At 53.2% G+C, this 21,527-nt stretch overlaps 2 protein-coding genes across 16 annotated transcripts in view; one reads left to right on the forward strand and one right to left on the reverse strand.

Moving 5' to 3' along the window:
- The window catches only part of CUX2 (cut like homeobox 2), a 327,139-nt gene extending 321,681 nt beyond the window's left edge, over positions 1-5,458 (forward strand). For 9 of the 10 annotated variants that reach the window (XM_060612293.3, XM_060612296.3, XM_060612292.3 and 6 more), the window contains one exon: positions 2,407-5,458. In XM_060612293.3, the coding sequence (XP_060468276.2) occupies positions 2,407-3,208 (802 nt within the window). In that variant the 3' untranslated portion in view covers positions 3,209-5,458. The remainder of the gene's footprint in view (positions 1-2,406) is intronic. The other variant, XM_060612295.3, reaches the window with a different exon arrangement.
- A 120-nt stretch (positions 5,459-5,578) lies between these two features.
- On the reverse strand, positions 5,579-20,349 carry PHETA1 (PH domain containing endocytic trafficking adaptor 1). 6 transcript variants are annotated; one of them, XR_014135851.1, is made up of 4 exons: positions 20,139-20,343; positions 18,599-18,682; positions 17,645-17,788; positions 5,579-6,388 (listed from the first exon to the last, which is right to left on the reverse strand). XR_014135851.1 is itself a non-coding variant. In XM_060612313.3 (4 exons), exon 4 carries the CDS (start codon positions 15,837-15,839, stop codon positions 15,192-15,194), a length of 648 nt encoding a protein of 215 aa, XP_060468296.1. In that variant the 5' UTR covers positions 15,840-15,857; positions 17,645-17,788; positions 18,599-18,682; positions 20,139-20,349; the 3' UTR covers positions 13,237-15,191. The 6 variants fall into 6 exon arrangements, 5 of the variants coding, with proteins under 5 accessions (XP_060468296.1, XP_060468299.1, XP_078291932.1 ...); XM_060612313.3 differs by lacking the exon at positions 5,579-6,388 and adding an exon at positions 13,237-15,857 and having other exon boundaries at positions 20,139-20,349; XM_060612316.3 differs by lacking the exons at positions 5,579-6,388; positions 20,139-20,343 and adding exons at positions 13,237-15,857; positions 19,994-20,132.
- Between the last annotated feature and the right edge of the window lie 1,178 nt (positions 20,350-21,527).

Below are 21,527 nucleotides of genomic sequence, written 5' to 3' on the forward strand. Positions count from 1 at the left end.
AGCACAGTGATCCAGGATCTGGAGATACAGGGGTTCAAAGCCAATATCCCTGGCCTTATAGAGCTTAAAATTATGAACCAGACAGTGTTACTACGGTTTAATTGCTATAAAACAGGAAAGAATAAGGGGCTAAGGAAAAAGAGAATTCCGTCCGGGGAAGACTTCCCAGAAGAGGTGGCATTTGAGCTGGGTTTTGAAGGATGACAAGGAATTTGCACCAAGAAGCAGAGAGAATTACACTCCCAAAAGAAACTGCTCTCAAAGAGTTATGGAAGAATATATTGTTTCATTCGGTAAATGTTTATTGAGCACCTACTCTGTACCAGGCACTGAAGAAAACAAGACAGAGTCCTTGCCCTTAGCATCTCTTACAGACCAGCAGGGAAGGTCACTATTAAATGAGCACTCATATTAATGTATCATTACAAACTGCAGTGAACTCTGGGAAAGGTGAACAACAGGATATTTTGAGAATAAATTACCAGGGAGACCCTGCTATAGATTTAAGAGTCAGGAATTAAAAAAAAAAAAAAAAAAAAAAAAAAGGCGGGGGGGGGGCACCTGGATCGCTCAGTTGGTTCAGCTTCCGCATTCAGCTCAGGTCATGATCTCGCAGTCTGTGAGTTCGAGCCCCGCTTCGGGCTCTGTGCTGACAGCTTGGAGCCTGGAGCCTGCTTCAGGTTATGTGTCTCCCTCCCTCTCTACCCCTCCCCCACTCACCCTCTGTCTCTCAAAAATAAACGTTAAAAAAAATTTTTTTAAAGCAATTAAAAAAAATAGAAGAAAGAAAAAGAAAAAAGACTAGTTTATACTATGGTGTGAATGACTATTCTCCTCACATTTATATTTGATCTACAGTTTGGAAGTTCTAATGATGGGACTTCAGGCACTGAGCCATTCTAACCCCCATCCCATCAATCCCACCTCAGTGGAAACCACTAGGGCTCTCCCTGGTCCCAGCAGCTATTCCTTCTAGAGGAGACTGAGGGTGAAGGTAGAGTCCCTTGAAAGGTGGGCAAGGCCACCTTTGTGGAGAGACTGGGGACTGAAGCAAATGACCCCTCACAGTCCTTCTAGACCCAGGATCCTGGGATGGCACTCCATCCCCAACCTGGGCAGGGAGTCAGGGAGGCAGGAGAGTATACCCAGATAACTGGGTTCCCGGCCCAAATGCTCACTCTGTGAGCATGTGCCTCTCTGAGCCTTGTCTCCTGTATCTATAGGAATGAGACTAGTATCTCTCTCATGAGGTTATTATGAAAAATAAATGAAATAATCTGCAAATAGTGTTTGGCCTGGTGCCTGATACATGATAAGCACCCATTATTATGATGTTTATAATTACAATTTAGATTGTTAGTATTATATATCAGTAACATGTAGTTTAATATAAATGGGCAGAGGGCCACAGCATTGAAGGTGCTGAGGAAGCCCTTTTGCTCTATGACCTTGGACAAGACGTTCGACCTCTCTGACCCTCATTTGTCTTTAGGAAGATAATTGCTGGGGTTAGCCCCAGTCCAGGCTCTTCTTGCTCTCCAACACGTGTCAGACCAAGTTTCCCTCTAACAGCAGGGAAGCGGTTGAAGCAGGGAGAGAGAGAGCGAGCTCTGGACTGGAATTTGGGCTACCCAGGTTCTGGTCCTAGCTCTGCCGTGCGCTCCGGGGTGGTCCAGACAAGTCACTCTCCACACTTCCCCTTCTGGGCTGACGTCTAAGAGTCCCTCCAGGAAGGAAGCAGAGAGTTGGGGCCACAAACTAGATCTGGGTTTGGCTTCAAGAAGTACTCTAGACTGGTGCCATCCAAAAGAAATATAATGCGAGCCACATGGCATTTAAAGTTTTCTGGGAGCCACATTAAAAAAATAAAAAGAAACACACGAAATGTAATTTGTTTTATTTAGCCTAAATAACCATTTCAATGTGCAGTTAACATAAAAACGTAATTCATGAGACCTTCTACTTTTTTCGTAGGAAGCCTTCAAAATCCAGTATGTATTTTCCCCCTTAGAGCACATCTCAGTTCAGACTAGCCACGTTTCAAATGCTCAAGAGCCACGTGTGGCCAGTGGCTACTGTACTGGGCAGCACAGGTCTAGGTCATGAGCTTTGGGATCCAGCAGTGCTGAGTTCAAGCCCTGGCTCTGCTCCTTACTGGCCGTGTGACCCGGAGCAGGTCGCTCAACATCTCGGAGGCTTGTTTCCTCCTCCGCCAAGTAGGAATAATAATAGCACCCGCTAGTAAGGTTGTTGACGGGGCTCACTCAGATGCCGCCCGCGAAGAAGCTTAGTGCTTAGTGAGCCCCTGGGGAAGTGGGTGGGGACCAAACACCACTTGTCGGGATCGAATCTAGGGTTAGCCAGGTCCCCCGTCCAGCCCTTCGCTCACCGCCATCTCTGCCCCAGGTCCCGGATGCGCCGGGAGATGTTGGTGGAGGGGACCCAAGACGAACCAGACCTCGACCCCAGTGGGGGTCCCGGCGTCCTGCCACCAGGCCACTCCCGCCCAGACCCCACCCCACAGAGCCCTGACTCCGAGGCTGAGGACCAGAAGCCTCCTGTGAAGGAGCTGGAGCCTCGGGAGGGCTCTGAGGAGCGCGTCCTACCCCCGACCACCCAGGACAAGGCCCACGTGAGGATTAAGCAGGAACAGACTGAGGAGGACGCAGAGGAAGAGGCGGGAAGCCAGCTCCGGGACCCAGGGGAGCCGGACGAAGGCCGAGGTTCCCCCAAAGAGGCGCATCCCGACCATCCGGGTAATGACAGACTCCCGAAAGTGGCCCCAGGGCTCCTCCTTCCAGGCGGGACCACTCCAGACTGCCCCTCACTGCAGCCCCCCCAGGAGAGCGAGGGTGGGGAGCGGCTACACCCGGACCCTCTGAGTTTTAAGTCGGTCTCCGAGTCCTCGCGCTGCAGCCTGGAGGTGTCGCTGAACTCACCCTCAGCCGCCTCCTCACCGGGCCTCATGATGTCTGTGTCACCTGTCCCCTCCTCCTCAGCCCCCATCTCCCCATCCCCACCCGGCGCCCCTCCCTCCAAAGTGCCGAGCGCCAGCCCCACTGCCGACACGGCTGGGGCCCTGCACCCCAGCGCCAAGGTGAACCCCAACTTGCAGCGGCGACACGAGAAGATGGCCAACCTGAACAGCATCATCTACCGGCTAGAGAGGGCCGCCAATCGGGAGGAGGCCTTGGAGTGGGAGTTCTGAAGGCGGCCGGGCGCACGAGGGCAGGGGGCACACGGGGGGCCGCCCTTCCCTCTCTCACTCGCCCTGCCAGGCAGGGTGGGGGAAGGAAGGGAGGAGCTCGACCATCAAAATGTGGGCAGCAGTGTGATGCAGTTTACGTTTTCTGTCGTAACCCTAGTTCTAGGACGCGGCGCAGGAGCGGGTGGGGCGTGTGCCACCACCGCCTCTCCTTGGCACCCGCCGCCCCGCGGAGCGCCCCCTTCTCCACCCTGGCCTCTCTGCGGGAGGCACAAGCGATGTGGCACCACATTCTCACCTGGAAACTCCAAACTCTTTTAGAAAAATAAATATTTATAGACCTCTTTTAGATATTTTAATAAAGGATCCTTTGGAATTTATTCCCAGCCAATGCTGTTTTGATATTACAGAGAGTTATAAAATCAGGATGCGGTCACAACTGTTGCGAAGTATACACCGAAGTTGTGTCGTTTTTGCCACTAGATGAGATTAAAAGAAGACAATTGTTCAAAGCCATCACAAAACGCTCTAAGACTGACCAAAATTTAGATGACCCTTGAACTGCGGTCTTTTGCCACATCTGTCTGTGAGACACAGCACTCTGCTGCTGCCCTTCCAGAAACCGTGCTGAAAAGACAAAGTCCAAAAGACTCTAAATGAAAACCTCAATGCCGTTGAGGATGTGTTTCATTCTGGTGGTCTGTTTTGCAACCTTGATAACACAGAACGTCCCGTGCCGTTGTAAGTGTTGTAGAGATGTGGGCTGTGGCCGGCCGTCCTACCCGAGACGCGACCTGGCACAAAACAAACTGCTTCTCCTCCCTCCAGTCCGAAGCCTGTGGGCCACGGAGGTCGGACACCCAGCCTGTCCATCTGTAGACGAGATGTGTTTCTGGATCCTTTGGAAAGCTGGGCGTGGGGTCAGGTGATTGGAGGGCAGCATTTGAGCCAGAGTGACCCTGTTCCCCAACCTGAATCGTGGCCACGGCACAGGAAGTTTCCCCACTGGCTTTCCAGAGCAGGACTGTGGCCACCATCTCTCCCTCCCTGTGTTTTAAGAAAATAATAGCGATGGTCGTCCCACGAGCACCCAGCACCAAAAAGTAGATTCATCTATCTAGAGACCCCAGCCCTCCTTCTTGCCATCTTCTCTCTCAAGTTGACCCAGGTGCTGTTTCTGGAAGGCATCTGCAACTCCCAAGTCCAGAACAAAGCGAGAAGGTTGAGTTCATGGCATGGCCACCATACCCCAGCCTCTAAGTCTACCCTCCTGCCTCCCAGCGCACGACCTTTTGGGGAGCAAAGACTCCATCCCCCCAACTCAGAGAAGCCCTTCCTCTAGCATCTTCGTCATCAGGGTCTCTGGCAGGAGAGTTCCCAGTTTGGATGGAACCGCCACCATGTTGGTTTTTGACTCTCTCCCTCTCTCTCTCTCTGTCTCTCTCCCGTTTTTATTTCTTTTCCTTTTTCAAACTCTCTGTGGGAAGGCTGAGTTGGTTGACTCCCCAGCTGAATCCAGAATGACGATGAAAAGGTGGCCATAATCGGTACCAATCCAATGCCAGGGGGAGACGGCTGGTGGGTCTCAAGGATGCAGCAAGCATTTCAAAACGAGGCCAGTAAAACCCAGTGATCAGAAGGGGACAATTGAGGGCTGTTCCAGAAATCTCAACTCTCATGCACCCAGCCCAGGCTGCAGTCTCCACACCAATCAGCGAAGAACAACGCAAACCCTGCAGGAAAACGTCCTTTTCCATACACCCAGGCTATGCATTGAAGAGTTTTCCACTGTATACATTTTTATCCAGAGGAAGGTATTTTTATATTTTGACAATAGGAAACAGTGACCAATTTTCAGAGTAATCAAATCTGGAACAAACGAAACGTCTCCTTTTAGCCACCGCCGCCCTGTCACAAGACAACCGTGAGGGAAACACACCGCTTTCTACTGTCGAAACCCATCCAACATTGAAACCCAGGCTCACCCGTAGACTACAGATCTTAGAGGACTAAATCTGGCTTTTGTGTGACGGGATTTGATTAAGCACTTAGGATAGTCTTTTGAACACAGAAATCCTGTTGTACTTAAAGCTAGCAGACCCATGAACAACTTTGTCAGGTTCACGTCCTATAACGGTAAAAACAAAACAAAAACCCACAAAACCGTTTCTATGAGAGATTGATGAACTTTGTTTAAAATTTTAAAAACACGTTCTGTAAACGCGTCGCTCAATACAGAATTGTATAATAATGTCTGGGTGTCCTGCTTGCTTTGTTCTGCAGCTGGGGAGGCAAATTGGGGGTCCAGTCTGGCCCTCAGAGGCATTTTACAAAACGGTATTTTTTAAAACTGACCTTTTAATTGGTTTGCCACCATTAAAATATGGGGGCATGTCACATAAAAATCGCAATTACCAGCTTCTCTTGGAAACTGTAGACCTGTCTGGCCACGCTGGACCAAAGTTCCAGTGTGACCGCAGCTAGCTGAGGAGCAGATCCCCCCTTTAGACAGGACATTTGCCTGTGAACTGCGTCAGCCCTCACCTGTGCCACCTGCCTGGGTCCTATGGACATCTCTGTTGGTGATTGTGCTACGGGCTCCAGCAAAGGGAAATGGAAGGATTGGAATCCATTTTTCTCCTCAGTGCAGCAGGGTGGAATCAAGTTAAACTCTGAGGCCGAGATCATGCCCTGCCCCCTGATCAGTGGCCACAGGTCATGGCCCTACGACCAACCAGTTTACAAGCTGTGCCCACCTCAATGGAGTGAGTAGCAGGTGCCCCCCGCTTCCTGATAGGAAAATGCCGAGAGGAGCTTCCTAGTAACCAACACAGCATCGCCCCTACCCAAGCTGTATAACTAGGGCCTTGGTTTCCCCTTCTATGAAAATGGAATATCACAGCAGCAAGCTCAGAAGGTGATTATGAAGAATAATCATGCTTGTAAAATATGTAAGACTATGTGGCACGTAGGGCTCAATATTACTTACTGTTATCATGATCAGGGAGGGGTTGCGTTCTTTCAACCTATGATAGTGAATCTGTGCATCAGGCTGCAGGAGGTTTGTTTCTTGACCAGTAGCTTCAAGAGAGTCCCTGAAGTGGCATTACTCACCCATGAGCCAAGGCCACCTGGTGTCCCAAGACAGATCTTTGCTCTTTGTCTAGAAACCTTCTGTACGACCTTAAAGTGGGAATAAGATTGTTAATTGGTTAGGATAAGGAATTGCTCGAAACCCAGCAGGGTGGCCCCTAAGACACCCAAGCACCCCATCCAGGGAGGGTGGGCAGCATCAGGTAAGGCCACGGCCCCTATCCGTGGATGTCCCAAGCTAGCCATTAAGGGTGACATTTCAGGCGGTCCTGGCCTTTGCTCAGAGTTGGAGAGGAGAAGGATGAGAGTCAAGAGCCTGGGGCGAGGGGCCAGACCTCCTTATTTCAACCCTGGCTCCACCTGTCGGAGCTGTAGGACCTTAGGAAAGTGTCTAACCTGCTCTGTGCCTTGGTTTTCCAAGCTTTACAGTGGAAGTGGCCATGGTGGCACCTTCCCTGTAAGGTGGTTGTAAGGATTCAAGTTAATCAAAGCCAAGGGCTGCCCCTTTGGACCCTCGGTTCACAGCTCTGGAAAAACAGAAGTCAGAAATCCCTAGGATGTGGCCCCGTGGTATAGTGGGGGCCGGAGAGGGGAAGCCACATCTGACACACACTAGCCACCTAAGAACCCTCAGAAGCAGGTGCCCCCAGCCTCTGGGAACTAAAGCTTCATCCTGGGCCATCATCTTTGGGGTTGACATTGTCTGCAGTTGCTTCCCATCTGGAGTGGAAAATGCAGTAAAAACACAGAAATGTGGAATTCTGAACTAGGGAGTAAGGGCAAGTGGGGAGTGGAGAGACCAGAGAGGAATGAGAAGGCGGGGAAGGCTTTGGAGGAAGGTGGTAGTAGGTTTAGATCAGGGGACAGGGCAGAGCACAGAGCTGAGTTGGGGGCAATTTGGTGACCATTGATCTGGGTAATACGTATTTATTGAGTGCCTACTGTGTGCTCAGTGATTCAATGGCAGAAACATGGGTAACCATGAGTAGCATGAGTAAAGGGGTCCAGGAAGGCTTCCTGGAGGAGAGGACATCTCCGGTGACACCTGAAATAGGAGTTAGAGGAGAAGCAAGGACAAGAACATGAGGAAATAGGTCCAAAGGAGGCTGGAATTTGAAGTTGGGGAGGAGGCAGGAAGAGGGATGAGGGTCAGATCCTGAAGCCCCCTGGAGCATGGTGGGAAATGTGCCTTTCTCGTGAGGGCACCCGGAGCCTTGGACGGTGTGAGGCAGGGGGTTGCTATGGTCAGACTTGCAGACTTAGGGCATTTGGAGGTTCCATCTGCCTGGGGAGGCAGCAAGCCAGAGGAGAGTTGCAGAGCCCACCCCCACCATAGGCCCTGACCCTTGGGCCTCTGTGGTCCTTTCTTCCCACCCCTGCCCTCCTTTTGCTCCTACTTCCTGCATTGGGCCGGCAGCCCTACCCCCCGTCTCCTCCCAGTGAATGAACAAGCCGGACCTCACTTAGCTGATTGACCCATGCCTGCTAGGGTAGTTATTCTAGAGATCATTCTAAAGGCCAAGCTCTCCACAGCTAAAAGCACAGGGTATGTGTTGCCCTAGAAACTGGGCTGCCTTTGCAGGCGCCCTGGAGGCTGAAGTCACCCCTGCAAACCCAAGAGCAGGAGGGATGGGGCAGGGATCACCACCTTGAGCGACATTAGCCAAGGTGACTCCTCACCCCAGGTCAGTTTCCCCATCTGCCACAATGAAGGGATAAGAAAGTTGGTTTTATGGATAAGACAGTTGGTTTTATGACCTTCTCCAGTCCCCCAGGGTTAGTTGTTGAAAGCACTGGCTTTTGGTTTGACTGTCCGCTATCAGGTAATCAAAGGTCCTTCCATGAAAGTCTGCTTCCTTATCTGTAAAATGGACAAGATCATAATAGTATCTGCCTGTGTTTGTTGTCTGTTACCATATAACAATGCCAAAACTTAGTGGCTTGAAACAGTGAACATTTATCTCTCACTCTCCGTAGGTCAGGAATTTGGGAGTGGCGTCACTGGGTGGTGCTAGCTCCTGGGTCCCTCTGGAGGTCACCATTAAGCTGTCATCCGGGGCTGCAGTCATCTAAAGGCTGCTCTAGGGCTAGAAAATCTGCTTCCAAGATGGTGCCCTCCCATGACAGGCAGGCTGGTGCTGGCCATCCCTGGAAGGCTTCAGTTCTTGTGTCAGGGCTGCTCAAGTGTCCCCACAAATGGCAGCCAAGAGTGAGCAAGGCAGAGGCTGCAGTGTCTTCTGTGACCTAGATTTGCAAGCCCCACACGGGCCTGCTGTGATTCCGTGTGGGAGGGGACAACACAAAGGCGTGGACCCGACAAGGCAAGGCCCACCAAGGCCCATCATGGGGGCTGGCTACTACACTGCCTTAGAAGTTTCTTTCAGGGGTGCCTGGGTGGCTCAGTCGGTTAAGCATCCAACTCCAGCCTGGGTCATGATCTCACAGTTCATGAGTTCGAGCCCCGAATCAGGCTCTATCCTGACAGCTCAGAGCCTGAAGCCTGGTTCAGATTCTGTGTCCCCCCGCTCTCTCTCTGCCCCTCCCCTGCTCATGCTCTGTCTCTGTCTCTCAAAAATAAAAACTTTAAAAAAAATTTTTTTAAGAAGTTTGAAGATTAAATGAGCATTTCCTAAGCTGTGCCCCTAAAATCCCTGTTTTCTACTCAAAATGCAGCTTCCTAAACCCTGCCCCAACCTACTGACCCATAATTCCAGGAGCCAGGGCCCAGGAATCTGCATTTTAAGACCTACCCCCAGGCGACTAGGACATCGTAGGTGTCAGTAAATGGGAGGCAGTTCCACTTATTTCATTTTGTTGGCCCCACCGGTGTGCCAGGCTCCAGGGAAGATGCTGGTGAAACAGAAGAGCATAGGTGTACAGAACGAGCGTTCACTGGGTGTCTTGGCACAGTCTGGAACACTCGGGTTGAGAGGGATTTTGAGCCGCTTAAAGATGTGCAAACAGTTTTTTGGGAAGATCCAGAGGAAACCCTGTGAAATCAGCCGGGCTTTAGACTGCTCCACCGTCTCTCTCCAAGGCTGCCTCACACCCAATTTAGGCTGTTCCCCCCAACTCAAAGTTCCCGGGACCCTGCCCGGCTCAGCTTGTGTCTGAGGACCAATTCCTGCCCAGGCAACCACAGGGAGGGAAGATTCAGGGGAGGCAGTGATTGGCATTTCAGTGCCACGCCCTGGGGGGCGCACCAGCCACAGACCTGGTCCCTGCTGTCCAGGAGCTACGGCCTGAAGGCCCGGGTGCCCTGCCCTGGGCGCTTGACCCCACGACCAGAGAAACCATAACAACAGTTCCCTCGGCCCATGGAGGGAGTGCAGTGGCAGCGGCCACGGCACCCAAGTGCCTGCAGGGCTGCTCCGGGTTGGACAGCCAGACAGCAGCTGCGCTGGGCGGGGCTGAGGCGGCTCTGACCCTCTGTCGGGAGTGGGCAACTGTCCCGAGGCCCTGAGTTCAAAGCAGTTCATGGGCCCACCGTTTAAAGCGTCTTCATTAGAAGACACAAATTTGGAGCCGGGCTTAAGCAGTTTATCTTTTTTTTTTTTTTTTTTTTTTTTTTGAGAGTGTGTGTGTGCAAGCAGGAGGGGGAGAGAGGGAGACAGAGAGAGAGAGAACGAATGTTAAGCAGAGGCTTCATGCTCGGCACAGAGCTGGACTCGGGGCTCCGTCTCACAATGGAGAGATCGTGACCTGAGCCGAAATCATGAGTTGGATGCTTAACCGACTGAGCCACCCAGGCTCCCCAAGCAGTGTTTTATTTTACTGCTGCTGAAGAGTTTCTATTTAGATGCCAAGATTTTAGAAATTTCAGTATTTGTTCGCTCAGAAGAAGGGATGGAAGGCTTCCAGGGAAAGGATGTCACGGGAAATACCACTCCTGCACTAACCTTCACCCCACTGTGCTGACAGTAGCCCTATGTTGGGTCACCTAGAGCCACACTCCTTAGAGGGGACAGCTGAAGTCTCTCAAGCTTACCTGCTAGGAAGCCTCTGGCTGCAGATAACGAAAAAGTTTCCCTCAAAGCTCAGCATAATACACTCTAGTTCCATCCATGTGGTTGCCAATGGCAAGATTTCATTCTTTTTTATTGCCGAGTAGTATTCCATCGTATATATACGCCACATCTTCTTTATCCATTTGTCAGTCAATGGACATCTGGGCTTTTTCCATACTTTGGCTATTGTTGATAGCGCTGCTATAAACATTGGGGTGCATGTGCCCCCTTCGAATCAGCATTTTTGTAGCCTTTGGATAAATACCTGGTACTGCAATTGCTGGGTCATATGGTAGTTCTATTTTTAATTTTTTGAGGAATTTCCATAGTGGCTCATAGTTTTCCAGAGTGGCTGCACCAGCTTGCATTCCCACCAACAATGCAAAAGAGATCCTCTTTCTCCGCATCCTCACCAACATCTGTTGTTGCCTGAGTCGTTAATGTGAGCCATTCTGCCAGGTGTGAGGAGGTATCTCATTGTGGTTTCGATTTGTATTTCGATTTGTATTTCAACAAAGATGTTGAGCATCTTTTCATGCGTGTGTTGGCCATCTGGCTGTCTTCTTTGGAAAAGTGTCTATTCATGTCTTCTGCCCATTTCTTCACTGGATTATTTGTCTTTTGGGTGTTGAGTTTGATAGGTTCTTTATAGATTTTGGACACTAACCCTTTATCTGATATGTCATTTGCAAATCTCTTCTCCCATTCTGTTGGTTGCCTTTTAGTTTTGCTGATTGTTTCCTTTGCTGTGCAGAAGCTTTTTATCTTGATGAGGTCCCAATAGTTCGTTTTTGTTTTTATTTCCCTTGCCTCCAGAGACATGTCTAGTAAGAAGTTGCTGTGACCGAGGTCAAAGAGGTTGCTGCCTGTTTTCTCCTCTAGGATTTTGATGGTTTCCTGTCTCACACTTAGGTCTTCCGTCCATTTTGAATTTATTTTTGTGTAGGTGTAAGAAAGTGGTCCCGTTTCATCCTTCTCCATGTCACTGTCCAGTTTTCCCAGTACTATTTGCTGAAGAGACTGTCTTTTTTCCATTGGATATTCTTTTCCTGTTTTGTTGAAGATTAGTTGGCCGTACAGTTGTGGGTCCATTTCTGGGTTCTCTATTCTTTTCCATTGATCTGTGTGTCTGTTTTTGTGCCAGTACCATACTGTCTTAGTGATTACAGCTTTGTGATACAGCTTGAAGTACGGAATTGTGAAAAACAACTTTGGTTTTCTTTTTCAACATTGGTTATTCAGGGTCTTTTCTGGTTCCATACAAATTTTAGGATTGTTTGTTCTAGCTCTGTGAATAATGCTGGTGTTACCTTGATAGGGATTGCATTGAATGCGTAGATTACTTTGGGTAGTATTGACATTTTAACAATATTTGTTCTTCCTATCCAGGAGCATGGAATACTCTTCCATTTTTTGTGTGTGTCTTCTTCAATTTCTTTCATAAGCTTTCTCTAGTTTTCAGTGTAGATTTTTTACCTCTTTGGTTAGGTTTATTTAGGTATCTTATGGTTTAGCAGCTAAAGTTTAGCTGATCCCCGAAAGTTGAATGGGAGCAGTACAACTAACCATTTAGGGTGGATGGATATGGGCAACCGGCCTATAACTTCCAGCCTGATCGCCCTCCTTGAGGTTCTCACCCCTACCCTAAGTGGCTTCTCAGAATATTTCCGCTGCATATATAACAGTATCCCCCACAAGGACTAAGGACAATTTCCTCTACTTTGTCATGCTTCTGGGATGTTTTAGTCATCCTTAGACCATGTGCCCCAAACATGCCCTGTCGGTCAAGAGGACACACTGACATATAATCAGGCGGGTGCCCAACACTTAGGTATTGACTGTCTCCCCGCCCCCCCCCCCTTTCAGTTGCTTGCAAGTACAATTCCAACATTCCAGCCCTAAAAAGCCTAGCAGATGAGGGCACTCTTGTGACCCTCCCTCTTGGGGCTCTCTCCTGCTATTTCCCCCATCCTATACCCCAGGCCCTGCAGAGGTTGTGGTCACAAACACCACAGACAGCACCCTGACTCAGCTTGTGTGGGGAACCACTTCCCCAGCTCCCATGTCAGCTGTGGTCCCAGGAGAGGTGGGAGTAATTACTCAGCATTCACAGAATGCTCACTGTGGCCTGATTCCCTGACCTTGATAGCTTTCATTTCTTATTCTTGAACTTGTCCTGTGGACCGAGGACTACAGGTTGCTCATCCTAAGCCACATTTTCCTAAATGTGCACGATTTTTCCAGGCTGGCAAGGGAGACATGTGACTCGGGTTCTGAATCCACGTTAGAGGACCTAGGGCCTAGTCCATCATGCTGGGTGACCTTGGGCCAGCCCCTTCCCAGCTGTGAATCCCCCATTAGCCCAGCAAACAGGCTCCATGAGTCTAAGATACATAGCATGAGCACCACTACCGTGCTCATAGCAGACATCACTAATCAATTACAGAATCTTTCCCCCTGAACTAGCATTGGTTCCAGAATTCCCCTCACTCCAGGCCCCCGGGCAGGCACCCCGAACTGATCAGTGAGCAGAGGCAGGTTCTGACTCTTCCGTTTGCCATCCCTGACGCCCCTCCCAACTGTCAGACCTTCAGCCCACTTGACTTTTAAATCCTCACCTTTCCCTCTGCCTTCTCTCCTCTCGGAAAAGGAACTTTGCAACTCCCATCCCCCCTCAAATTCTAGGATTCTAGAGGTTTACATCCCTGCTCTGACACTTTTCAGCTATGTGAACTTAGCAGCTTTCTTAACCTGAGTCTCAGTTTCCTTATCTGTAAATGGAGTTGGTATCTGCCATAACAGGTTGAGAATGTGCCTGGCAGGTATCAGGCATGGGGCACTCAGCACACACTAGTCACTTCTTTTGTGGGGCCTACTCTACCAGGCAAATCAATCAAAGATTTTGATGGGAAAAAAGGACACAATCAGCCATTACTTGACAACTTTTTATTTCAGCCTTTACATCCTCCTTCCAGGCTGCCGGATATCTCTGTCCCCACCCAACTACAGAGGCAGCCTGACCCCATCTTGTGCTTTTTTTTTTGGGGGGGGGGGGAGGGGGAGGGGATAGGCATTGTACCTTTATAGAGCTTGTACACCTGCACCAGGATTGGGGTCAACACCTCACCCCACCAGCTGGGTCTGGCCAGGACATGGGCTCTGGGCAGCTCGTAACCTCTGTAGAGACCCAGAATCTATGAACAAGAGCAGCCATCCCCCACCTCCACTACTCAGGACTCAGGGAGAAGGAGATAGGAGTGTACAAAGACCCCAGAGGCACCTGTCAGGAGAGCAGGACTTGCTGCGGAGAAGGTAGAGAACCCAGTGAGATTCTTGAGGTGCCTTTGTCTCCAACCAAGGCTCCTGGCCCTCTTCCTGGGGCCAGTGCCAACTGCCCCCCACCCCCAGCCAAGCCCAGAGCTGGGGCACCCCATCCCTTCCAACTAGCCAACAAGAAACAAAAGCAGCAAAAACGCCAAGCTCCATTGCTAGGGAAGAAAACCACCCTAAGTATTAAAAATTAAATTAAAACTGAAGCCCCAGTCAACTGAGCCAGCAGTGAGCTGGTGATTGCAGACACACAGACAGCCCCCTTTCTTCCCCAAGCTCCAGGGTCTCCAAAGACAGCAGGAAAGGGCCTCAGGGCCAAGTCTGTCTGTACCCAAGAGGGACCGTCTGGGGAAATACAGGTTGGGGCATATGTGTCCTCAGGTGGTCCCCACTGTGGGGTACTGAGGACTGTAAACATAACCCAGCTTGAAGGCCGGGGGGTGTCCCAGCCCCCCCCGAGATTCTCCCTGGATGAAGAATGGCCACTGTGGTGCGTAGAGTGAAACAGCAGTCGGCCTTGAAGCAAATCAAGACCTGGTCTCCCCATCAGAATATCGGGGGTGGAGGTGGGCTGGGGCTGTAATGGAGCGAGGGGGTTCCAGAAGCCAAACACAGCTTGGCAGCTGTTTCTTTGCTGTACCAGATCAGCACCCGGGCCTTTTCTGGGTGCCGAGTCAGCTCACAGCCACCCATCCCTGGGGAAACCTGCTGGAAAGTCAGTTCAGGCCACGGCTGCCTAGCCCAGGACTGGACAAGGTCAGGTGAGCCGAGAGGCCCCACCCCAGGCTCCGGCTCCAGTTCCAGGAGAAGCAGACGAAGGATGTGATTAAGGAGTGTCAGGAGGGCATGTGAGACCCGCCACAGGGACACAGACCTGGCCCAAGCCACAGGGCAGCTACTGCGCCAGGAGTACCTTCTCGAGGCCTGGCTGACGCCCAGGGTAAAGTCCGGCCCGGGCCCCACTCCAAGCCAAGAGCCCTTGGGACTAGGCAATCTCACCATACGGGTCTCGCAATAAAAAGCCTGCGCCTGCACCGCCTTCTGCAACTGCTCCTGGAGACGGCCAGGCGGCCTGGAGCAAAAGGAGGTCAAACCCAGGTGTGGGGTGGCACAGCCAAGGCGCTCTCTGTCCACGTCGTGGTCCAGTCAGGAGCCACCGGGCCCAAGGCTGACGGGGGCATCGCCTTTCAGCCCACAGATCCTCATGTAGTCCCAGTCACCCCAGCGGGGGCCCGTTACCAGCAAGAGGCCTTGGCCGGGTGACTCCGGCGCGGCCTGGGGCTAGAGTTCCCCCGAAACCAGCCGTCGGGCTTCAGGAGGCTCCCCCAGGCCCTGGATCCTCGGTGGAATCGGGGGCGTGGCCCCTGCGGAGTCACACCGGCCCTAAAGCGGCCCTCAGAACCCAGCATCTTGTCAGAGCAGAGTCCCGGAGAGCGGGGCCACCGGATTTCCCTCGGGACCAGGCCTCCCGGTCTCCCTCGGGGCAGGGCCTGTGAGGCTGGGGCCCGCGTCTGGGGTCCGTGCAGAAACAGGGCCCCCCCCCCGCTCCGGCGACCTCAGGGCTGGGCCCGGCTCCTGAGCCACTGGCTCCTCAGCGCCCTCACCTCCTGCCCATACCACTCGTGTAGCCGGGCAAAGGAGGCCGCGTGGAGGGGCCCGTTGGGCGCCGAGGCCCGCCGCCGGGGGGGCAGGGGCGGGGGCACGGGGCCAGGCCGCGCGCCGGCGGGGGGCTCGGCGCTCCACACGGCACAGCCGTTCTCCTTGGGCGGGAGCGCGCGGGGCCGGCGCGGGGGCAGCGGGCAGCCCCCCGCCCGCACGGCCGCCAGCTGCTGCTCCAGCTCGCGCACCACGAGCCGCAGGTAGTCGAAGCTGGCCCGCGACAGCGCCTTCACCCAGCCCTCCATGGCGGCCTGGCTCTCGGCGGCCAGCACGTAGGTGCGGGCCCGGGCGCCCGCGAAGCGCACGGCGAAGGCGAACTCCTCGGCGGCCTCCACCAGCTCCACCGTGCAGCCCTCCAGGATGATGACGCCCACGGGCTCGCGGCTGGCCGCGTCCTCGAAGTAGAAGAGCATGTTGCCGCGCAGCACGAACCAGCGGCGGTGGTAGGCCGCGTGCCGGCCGCCCTTCTTGTACAGGAAGCCCGCGTTGTCCACCGGGGCGTCGCAGGTGGCGTAGAAGGCCAGGCTGCGCTCGTTCAGCTTCATGGCGCCGGGGGCCGGGGCCTGTCCCCAACCAGCACACAGCGGTTACTCACGCGGCCGGCCGCCGCCACCGGGTCACCCGCGCCCCCCCCCCCCCACCACCACCACCACCACCGCGGTCTGGCTGCCACCCTCCACGCCCCTCTTGCGCAGGCGAGGACGCTGAGGCTCCCCGGGCAGAGGCGGCCTGCCCCGGCTCACACAGCTCTTCAGGAGCAGAGCCAGGGCCCAAACCCTGACCGGGCCCAGAGGCCGCCTCCAAAAGAATACTGTGGATGACTAGCGCATGCCAGGCGTTTTACAGATATTAACTCATTGAATCTCGCAGCAAACCTCAGCTGGCAGGGCCTAGCATCACCCCTGTTTGATCGATGGGGGAACAAAGGACAGAGAGGTTAGTCCCTAGCAGAAGGGCACAAAGCAAGTTGGGCGGAACTGAAATTCAAACCCAGGCCTCGGGTTCAGGCACTGCTGTTTTCATCATCTCCTGAAACCAGACCGGCTGTCTCTCTGTGGTCCCTTTCAGGTCCCAGCTCTGCTTTCATAGCTCAGCTTTGACTTGCCTGGCCATGAAATGGGGATATGAACGGAACCTATTTCAGAGGGCTGCAGAGACTCCAGTCATCAAACATTTATTAAGCACCTACTACGTGCCAGGTACCGTTCCAGGCACTAGGAATAGAGCAGTAACAAGATCGCTGCCCTTGTGGTACTGACATGCTGGTGGCAGGTGAGGAGGGCAGACAATTAACCAACAGGTGAAACGTCTGCCAGATGGTCTTCAGTGCCGTAGAAAATACAATGCAGGGAAGGGGCCAGGGTTTTAGGGGCAAAAGGAATGTTTGATTTTAATGAGAGTCAGGAGAGTACTGAAAAGTAACATCTGAGCAGAGACCTGAAGAAGGTGAGGGACATACCAGGCTGAGGGAACAACAAGTGCAAAGGCCCTGAGGTAGGAACCTGCTGCTGTGCTTGAGGAACAGCCAGGAGGCCGGTGAGGCCAGAGCAGAGTGAGGAAAGGGAGAGGCAGAAAAGGCTGTTATGAAATGATCCAGGTAAAGGGGACAGGGCTTGGCCCACACTTACAGGGAGGGGATGGGGAGAGCATCGTGTACTCACTTAAAGCAGAGGACTCTAATTCTATACATTTGGCCCAGTGATTTTTATCTACTTCCCTGAAAGAGTACATGATGGGGGCAACATTGGCCAGACAGACTTACTGGGAGGTGGACTGTGGGCCCCCAACGTGGCCATACCTTCCCTGGGGGTTTTCCATAGCCACTTCATTGGGGCTTCTGTATAGGACAGTAGCTGTATTTTTCAAGAGACAGAGCATGTAAAGTCCCTGGATTGCAGAAGGTGCTCAATTAACATTCATTCCCCAGCCTGGGTGTTGCCTTACTCAGGGCTTGGAGGAATGAGGTATGGCTGGTGACTCTCCTGGGAGCATCTGGCCATAGTGGGGCCCAGCCAGGCAACCAGAGCAGAGGGGGCAATTGCTTCCAACTGAATCCACCTCATCTAACTTGCCCGGGCAGTCAAGGAAGGCTTCCTGGAAGAGGCAACACAAGCTATGACTGACCTAGCAGCAGGGCCAAGGCCAGAGGCCCTGAAGCCTCAGGGTGTTTAATCCCTGCTCTGCCTACCTGACAGACTGCAGACACAGGCTGCCCTGCTCTAAGCCTCAGTTTCTCTCTCTGCAAAACAGGACTCATGCATTCTCCCCAACACCCCAACAACTCCATGTGGACCCTGGCTCCATTTCTCACAGGAACCACCCACCCTACTTGCCCCCATCTCCCTCCTACCTCTCAGGCCACCGCTTGCCTCCCTGCCCTCTGCCCAGTCTGGTCTCGGCTTGCTCTTCTCTGGGTTCAAATGTCAGCTCTGTAGTGTCCAGGATGCGTGACCCCGGGCAAGCGTTAAGCTTCTCTGGGCCTTTGTTTCCACATCTGAAAAATGGGATCATAACAGCACCTAAGTCAGGGTGTTGTGACAATGACATAGTGACTATGTAGAAGGCACAGAGCATGGTGCCCGGCACACAGCACACACTCAGCAGTGGTAGCTGTAGACATTCTTCGCAGCCTTGCCAAATGCTCTCCTCAGCACTCCGTCTCAGCAAATGGCTTTAGCTTCTCCCCTCACCGCCACTCTGCACCCATCAGGCCCAGTTGATTCCCACCCCCACCCCCCGCAACCTCTTCCAAATCAGTGGCCTAATCTCTGCCCTCTACCACCTCCCCACTCTAGGTCTCTATTGTCACTCGCCCAGACAGCTGCAGTCACCTCCTGTCTCCCTGCTTCCACACTTGCCCCTTCCCTGTCTGTGTTCTTCAAGGTAAGAGCCAAACTCCCTCCTAGGCCCCTCCCCTGACCCCACTATAATCCATTCCCCACAGAGGGATCCTGTTAAGATAAGTCCAACCACACCCCTCCTCCACTATAAACTCTCCCATGGCTCCCTACTTGTCCCAGTATTAAATTCGGTCCTCCCCATGGCCTCCAAGTTCCCCTCCCCTGCCTCTCTCCCCCTTGCTCATTCAGCTCCAGCCACCCTGGCCTCCTTACTGTTCCTCAAACACAGCAGCCTTTGCCCCTCTGTCTGGACTGCCCTTCTCCTAGCTTCACACGGCTGACTTCTCATCCTTCAGTTTCAGCTTGACCATCACCTCCTCAGGGAAGCAGTCCCTGACCACCCTGTACACGTGAGCCCCCACCCCCATCCCCCGTCACTCTCCCATACGCCAACCTGAAATTACCTGGGTTGTCTTTGCCTGTTCTAGGAGGGCAGAGGGCTTTTTGCCTGGATTCCAGTGCCTGGCATGTAGTTGGTGCTCAAATACCTGTTGAATGAGTCAGACGATTATCTTCTGAAACCTCTCAAAAGGGATCTTCTGATCCCTCCCATAAGAAGGGATCTATTCCTCAACCCGCACTCATAGATGTGGAAAATGGAGACCGAGAGGTGAAGTAACTTGCCAAAGGCACAATGCTGTACCCAGAGTCATATGCTCTAGGCAACCAGCACAAAGGGGCTGATCTTGGGGTCTCCTCACCCCATTAACAGCCAAGGAAGAGCAATTTACCTGATGCTCAGCAGCCCTCCTCCCGCTACTGCCCAAATGGGGCCAGCCTGGCCCAAGGTCACCAGCCAACCCTTGCCTCCTCCAGCCCAGCTAAAAGCGAGAGGGAAAGAAGCAGCAGGGGTGTGGGCTCTGGCCTCTGGGAGGTTCTGGTCACACACTTATCTCCTCACACTCATGCTGTTTTCCAGGAAGTTCAGAGTCCGCTATGGGCACTGCTGTTGATTCAACAGCCCATGGCCAGGCAGGAAGCTAGAGGGAGCCTGGCCTCCCTCTGGTTCCAGGGCCAAGCTGTCCCCTCGGCTTAAGACTGTCACTTCACTTTCGCCAGCCTCAGTTTCTTCATCCGCCAAATGGGCTGTGGAGTGGGTCCAATGGGCTAGAACAAGGAAAACCCACTGGCAAACTATGGGAAAGGCACCAAAAGCACTGCCTCAGTGAGTCAGGCTGAGCCTCACTTATAAAATGAGAATATTAATATCCATCCCTCTGGGAAGGACTGAATAAATCCTGATGAGCCATTCTGCAAAATGTTTAGCAGGTAGTGAGCATTCAGGAAAGATGCTGTCCAAATGGCAAATAATTAGCTCAAGGTCTCCAGGGACACAGCTGACCCAGAACCCAGGACTCTGGGGAAATTGAGGCATGGCAATTTGGCACACAATTCAAGAAGCCAGACCGCAGGTGCTGAGACTGAATCCAGCTGCCACAAGTGTCCCCTAACAGTGGGCATGGGGGACAGGGTGTGGCAGCTACAGGCAGAAAAAACGTGCGGAGAACCCTGAAGAGCGCCTGACCAGCGCTTCCCCGAGCAGGGCCACAGGGACGCCAGGACCCCCGCCCCAGGCTCTAGGCTGCCCCGCAGGTTCTCCAGGTCTGGCACTGTTCCTGGCTGCCCTCTGTCCCTTTGTGTCTGGTGTGTCCCTTAAAGAACATCCAGAGCTCCAGATGAGGTGGTCAACGGCAGAAGGTGGGAGCCAGAGTTCCGCCAGAGGCGGAGGCCCCTTATGGGGCGGGGGATCACCGGCCAAGTTCGGCCCGGGCAGCTGGGATCCCTAATGGGTAAATTACCAGTGACGTGGAATCGCAAATGAGCAGCTGTCCAGCAGAGGTCTCCCCAGACGGCCGGGGGACCCCGAGGCCCACGACGGCCCAAGCCCGGTCCCGCGTCCCCTTGCAGGGCCGCCCGTAGGTCCCCCCACCAGGCCGGCCTTACCTCGCGGAGCAACCTAGGGAGGCGGCGGCGGCAGCGGGACGGGATAAGCGGGGCCAAAGGCGGCCCGGCCATGGCCCGGGACCCACTCGGTGGCTGCGGCGGCGGCGGCGGCGCTTTGTCTCCGGGGCCGCCCGGCCGGCGCAGCCGCGGGAGAGCGCCACTCGGACGGAAGGAGGCGGGGACAGCCGGACTGTCCGCGACCCGCGGGCGCGCCCCTTTAACCCTTCCCAACCCAACCTTGCCAGGCCCGCCCCCGCGTTCGTCCCACCCCCGGATTGGCCAGCCCCGGCTCGACACGCCTCCTGGGTTCGGCACGCCCCCGTTGGCACGCCCCCAAACTACTCTTAAAGGGACCGCGACTAGTTCACGAACACCGCCCCCCACCCCCACCCCCACCCCCCCCACCCCCGCCGTGCCTTATCCCAGAAAAGAGGCCTAGATCCCTGAGATCCCACGCGCTTCCATGGGTAAGGACAGAGGGCGGATTCGCCCGGAAAAAACCTCTGGGGTCTTGGGCGGGACCAGTCGTTGCAGCCCTAGGCCTGGAGTCAGAGCTCCTCCCTGGCTAGCGTTGCTAGGTTTCGCAAATTTAACTCCCTGCTAAATCTGACAAACAACTATGCTGAAAATTTGTAATTTATTTTAAAAATCTGAATACAGCACATTTTGGACGTTTTTACAAAGTCAGTAGAGGACTGTATTATATGCATAGGGTACCTGGCAACCCTACCCCTTGCCCCATTGAAGAGGGAAAGTTCACTGAATTGAGTTGGAAAGGCGTGAATTCAAGTCCCTCTGAGTCATTTATTTAAGCACTGTGGGCCTTTGAGAAGTCACTTCACTTCTGTAGGCCTGTTTCCTCAGCTGTAAAATAAAGACATTCATTGTATGTAAAGTTCATGGCACACAGTAGGTGCTGTCTGCAAACAGGAATTGCTATTATTTTTGTTCCACACAAAATAATACAGTTCTACCTCCCTGGACCTTTGTTTATTTCCTGCTCTTGCTGCCCCCTCCTCACCACCCTCCAGGCCTCAGTCATTGTCCAGTCCTGGCCTGAGGACAGGAGAAGAAACAGGACAGACCAGGATCATTTATTCATTCTATAGCCTCTTACTAAGCGCCTACTGTGTGCCAGTCACTGTTCCTGAATCAGCCAACAAATGAGTTCTGGAAATGATTTGCACCTGGAAGATAATCAGCCACAGCAGTGGGGTAGAAAGAATGAGAGTGAGGTTTTAGACCTCAGAGAAAGTCAGAGAAAGTCTGTCTGAGGAGCAGAGACCTGAATGAAGTGAGGGAGACCATTATCCCAGGCAGAGGAAACAGCCAAGTGCAAAGGCCTGAGATGGGACCATCCCAAGCCTGTTTGAAGCACAGAGAGCCGGC

This window comes from Panthera onca, chromosome D3 (assembly GCF_046562875.1).
Source record: "Panthera onca isolate mPanOnc1 chromosome D3, mPanOnc1 haplotype 2, whole genome shotgun sequence".
Lineage (NCBI taxonomy): Eukaryota > Metazoa > Chordata > Mammalia > Carnivora > Felidae > Panthera > Panthera onca.

Bases quoted from the DNA above. Each gene is read 5' to 3' on its own strand.
- PHETA1 (XM_060612313.3), bottom strand. From the start codon at position 15,839: ATGAAGCTGAACGAGCGCAGCCTGGCCTTCTACGCCACCTGCGACGCC.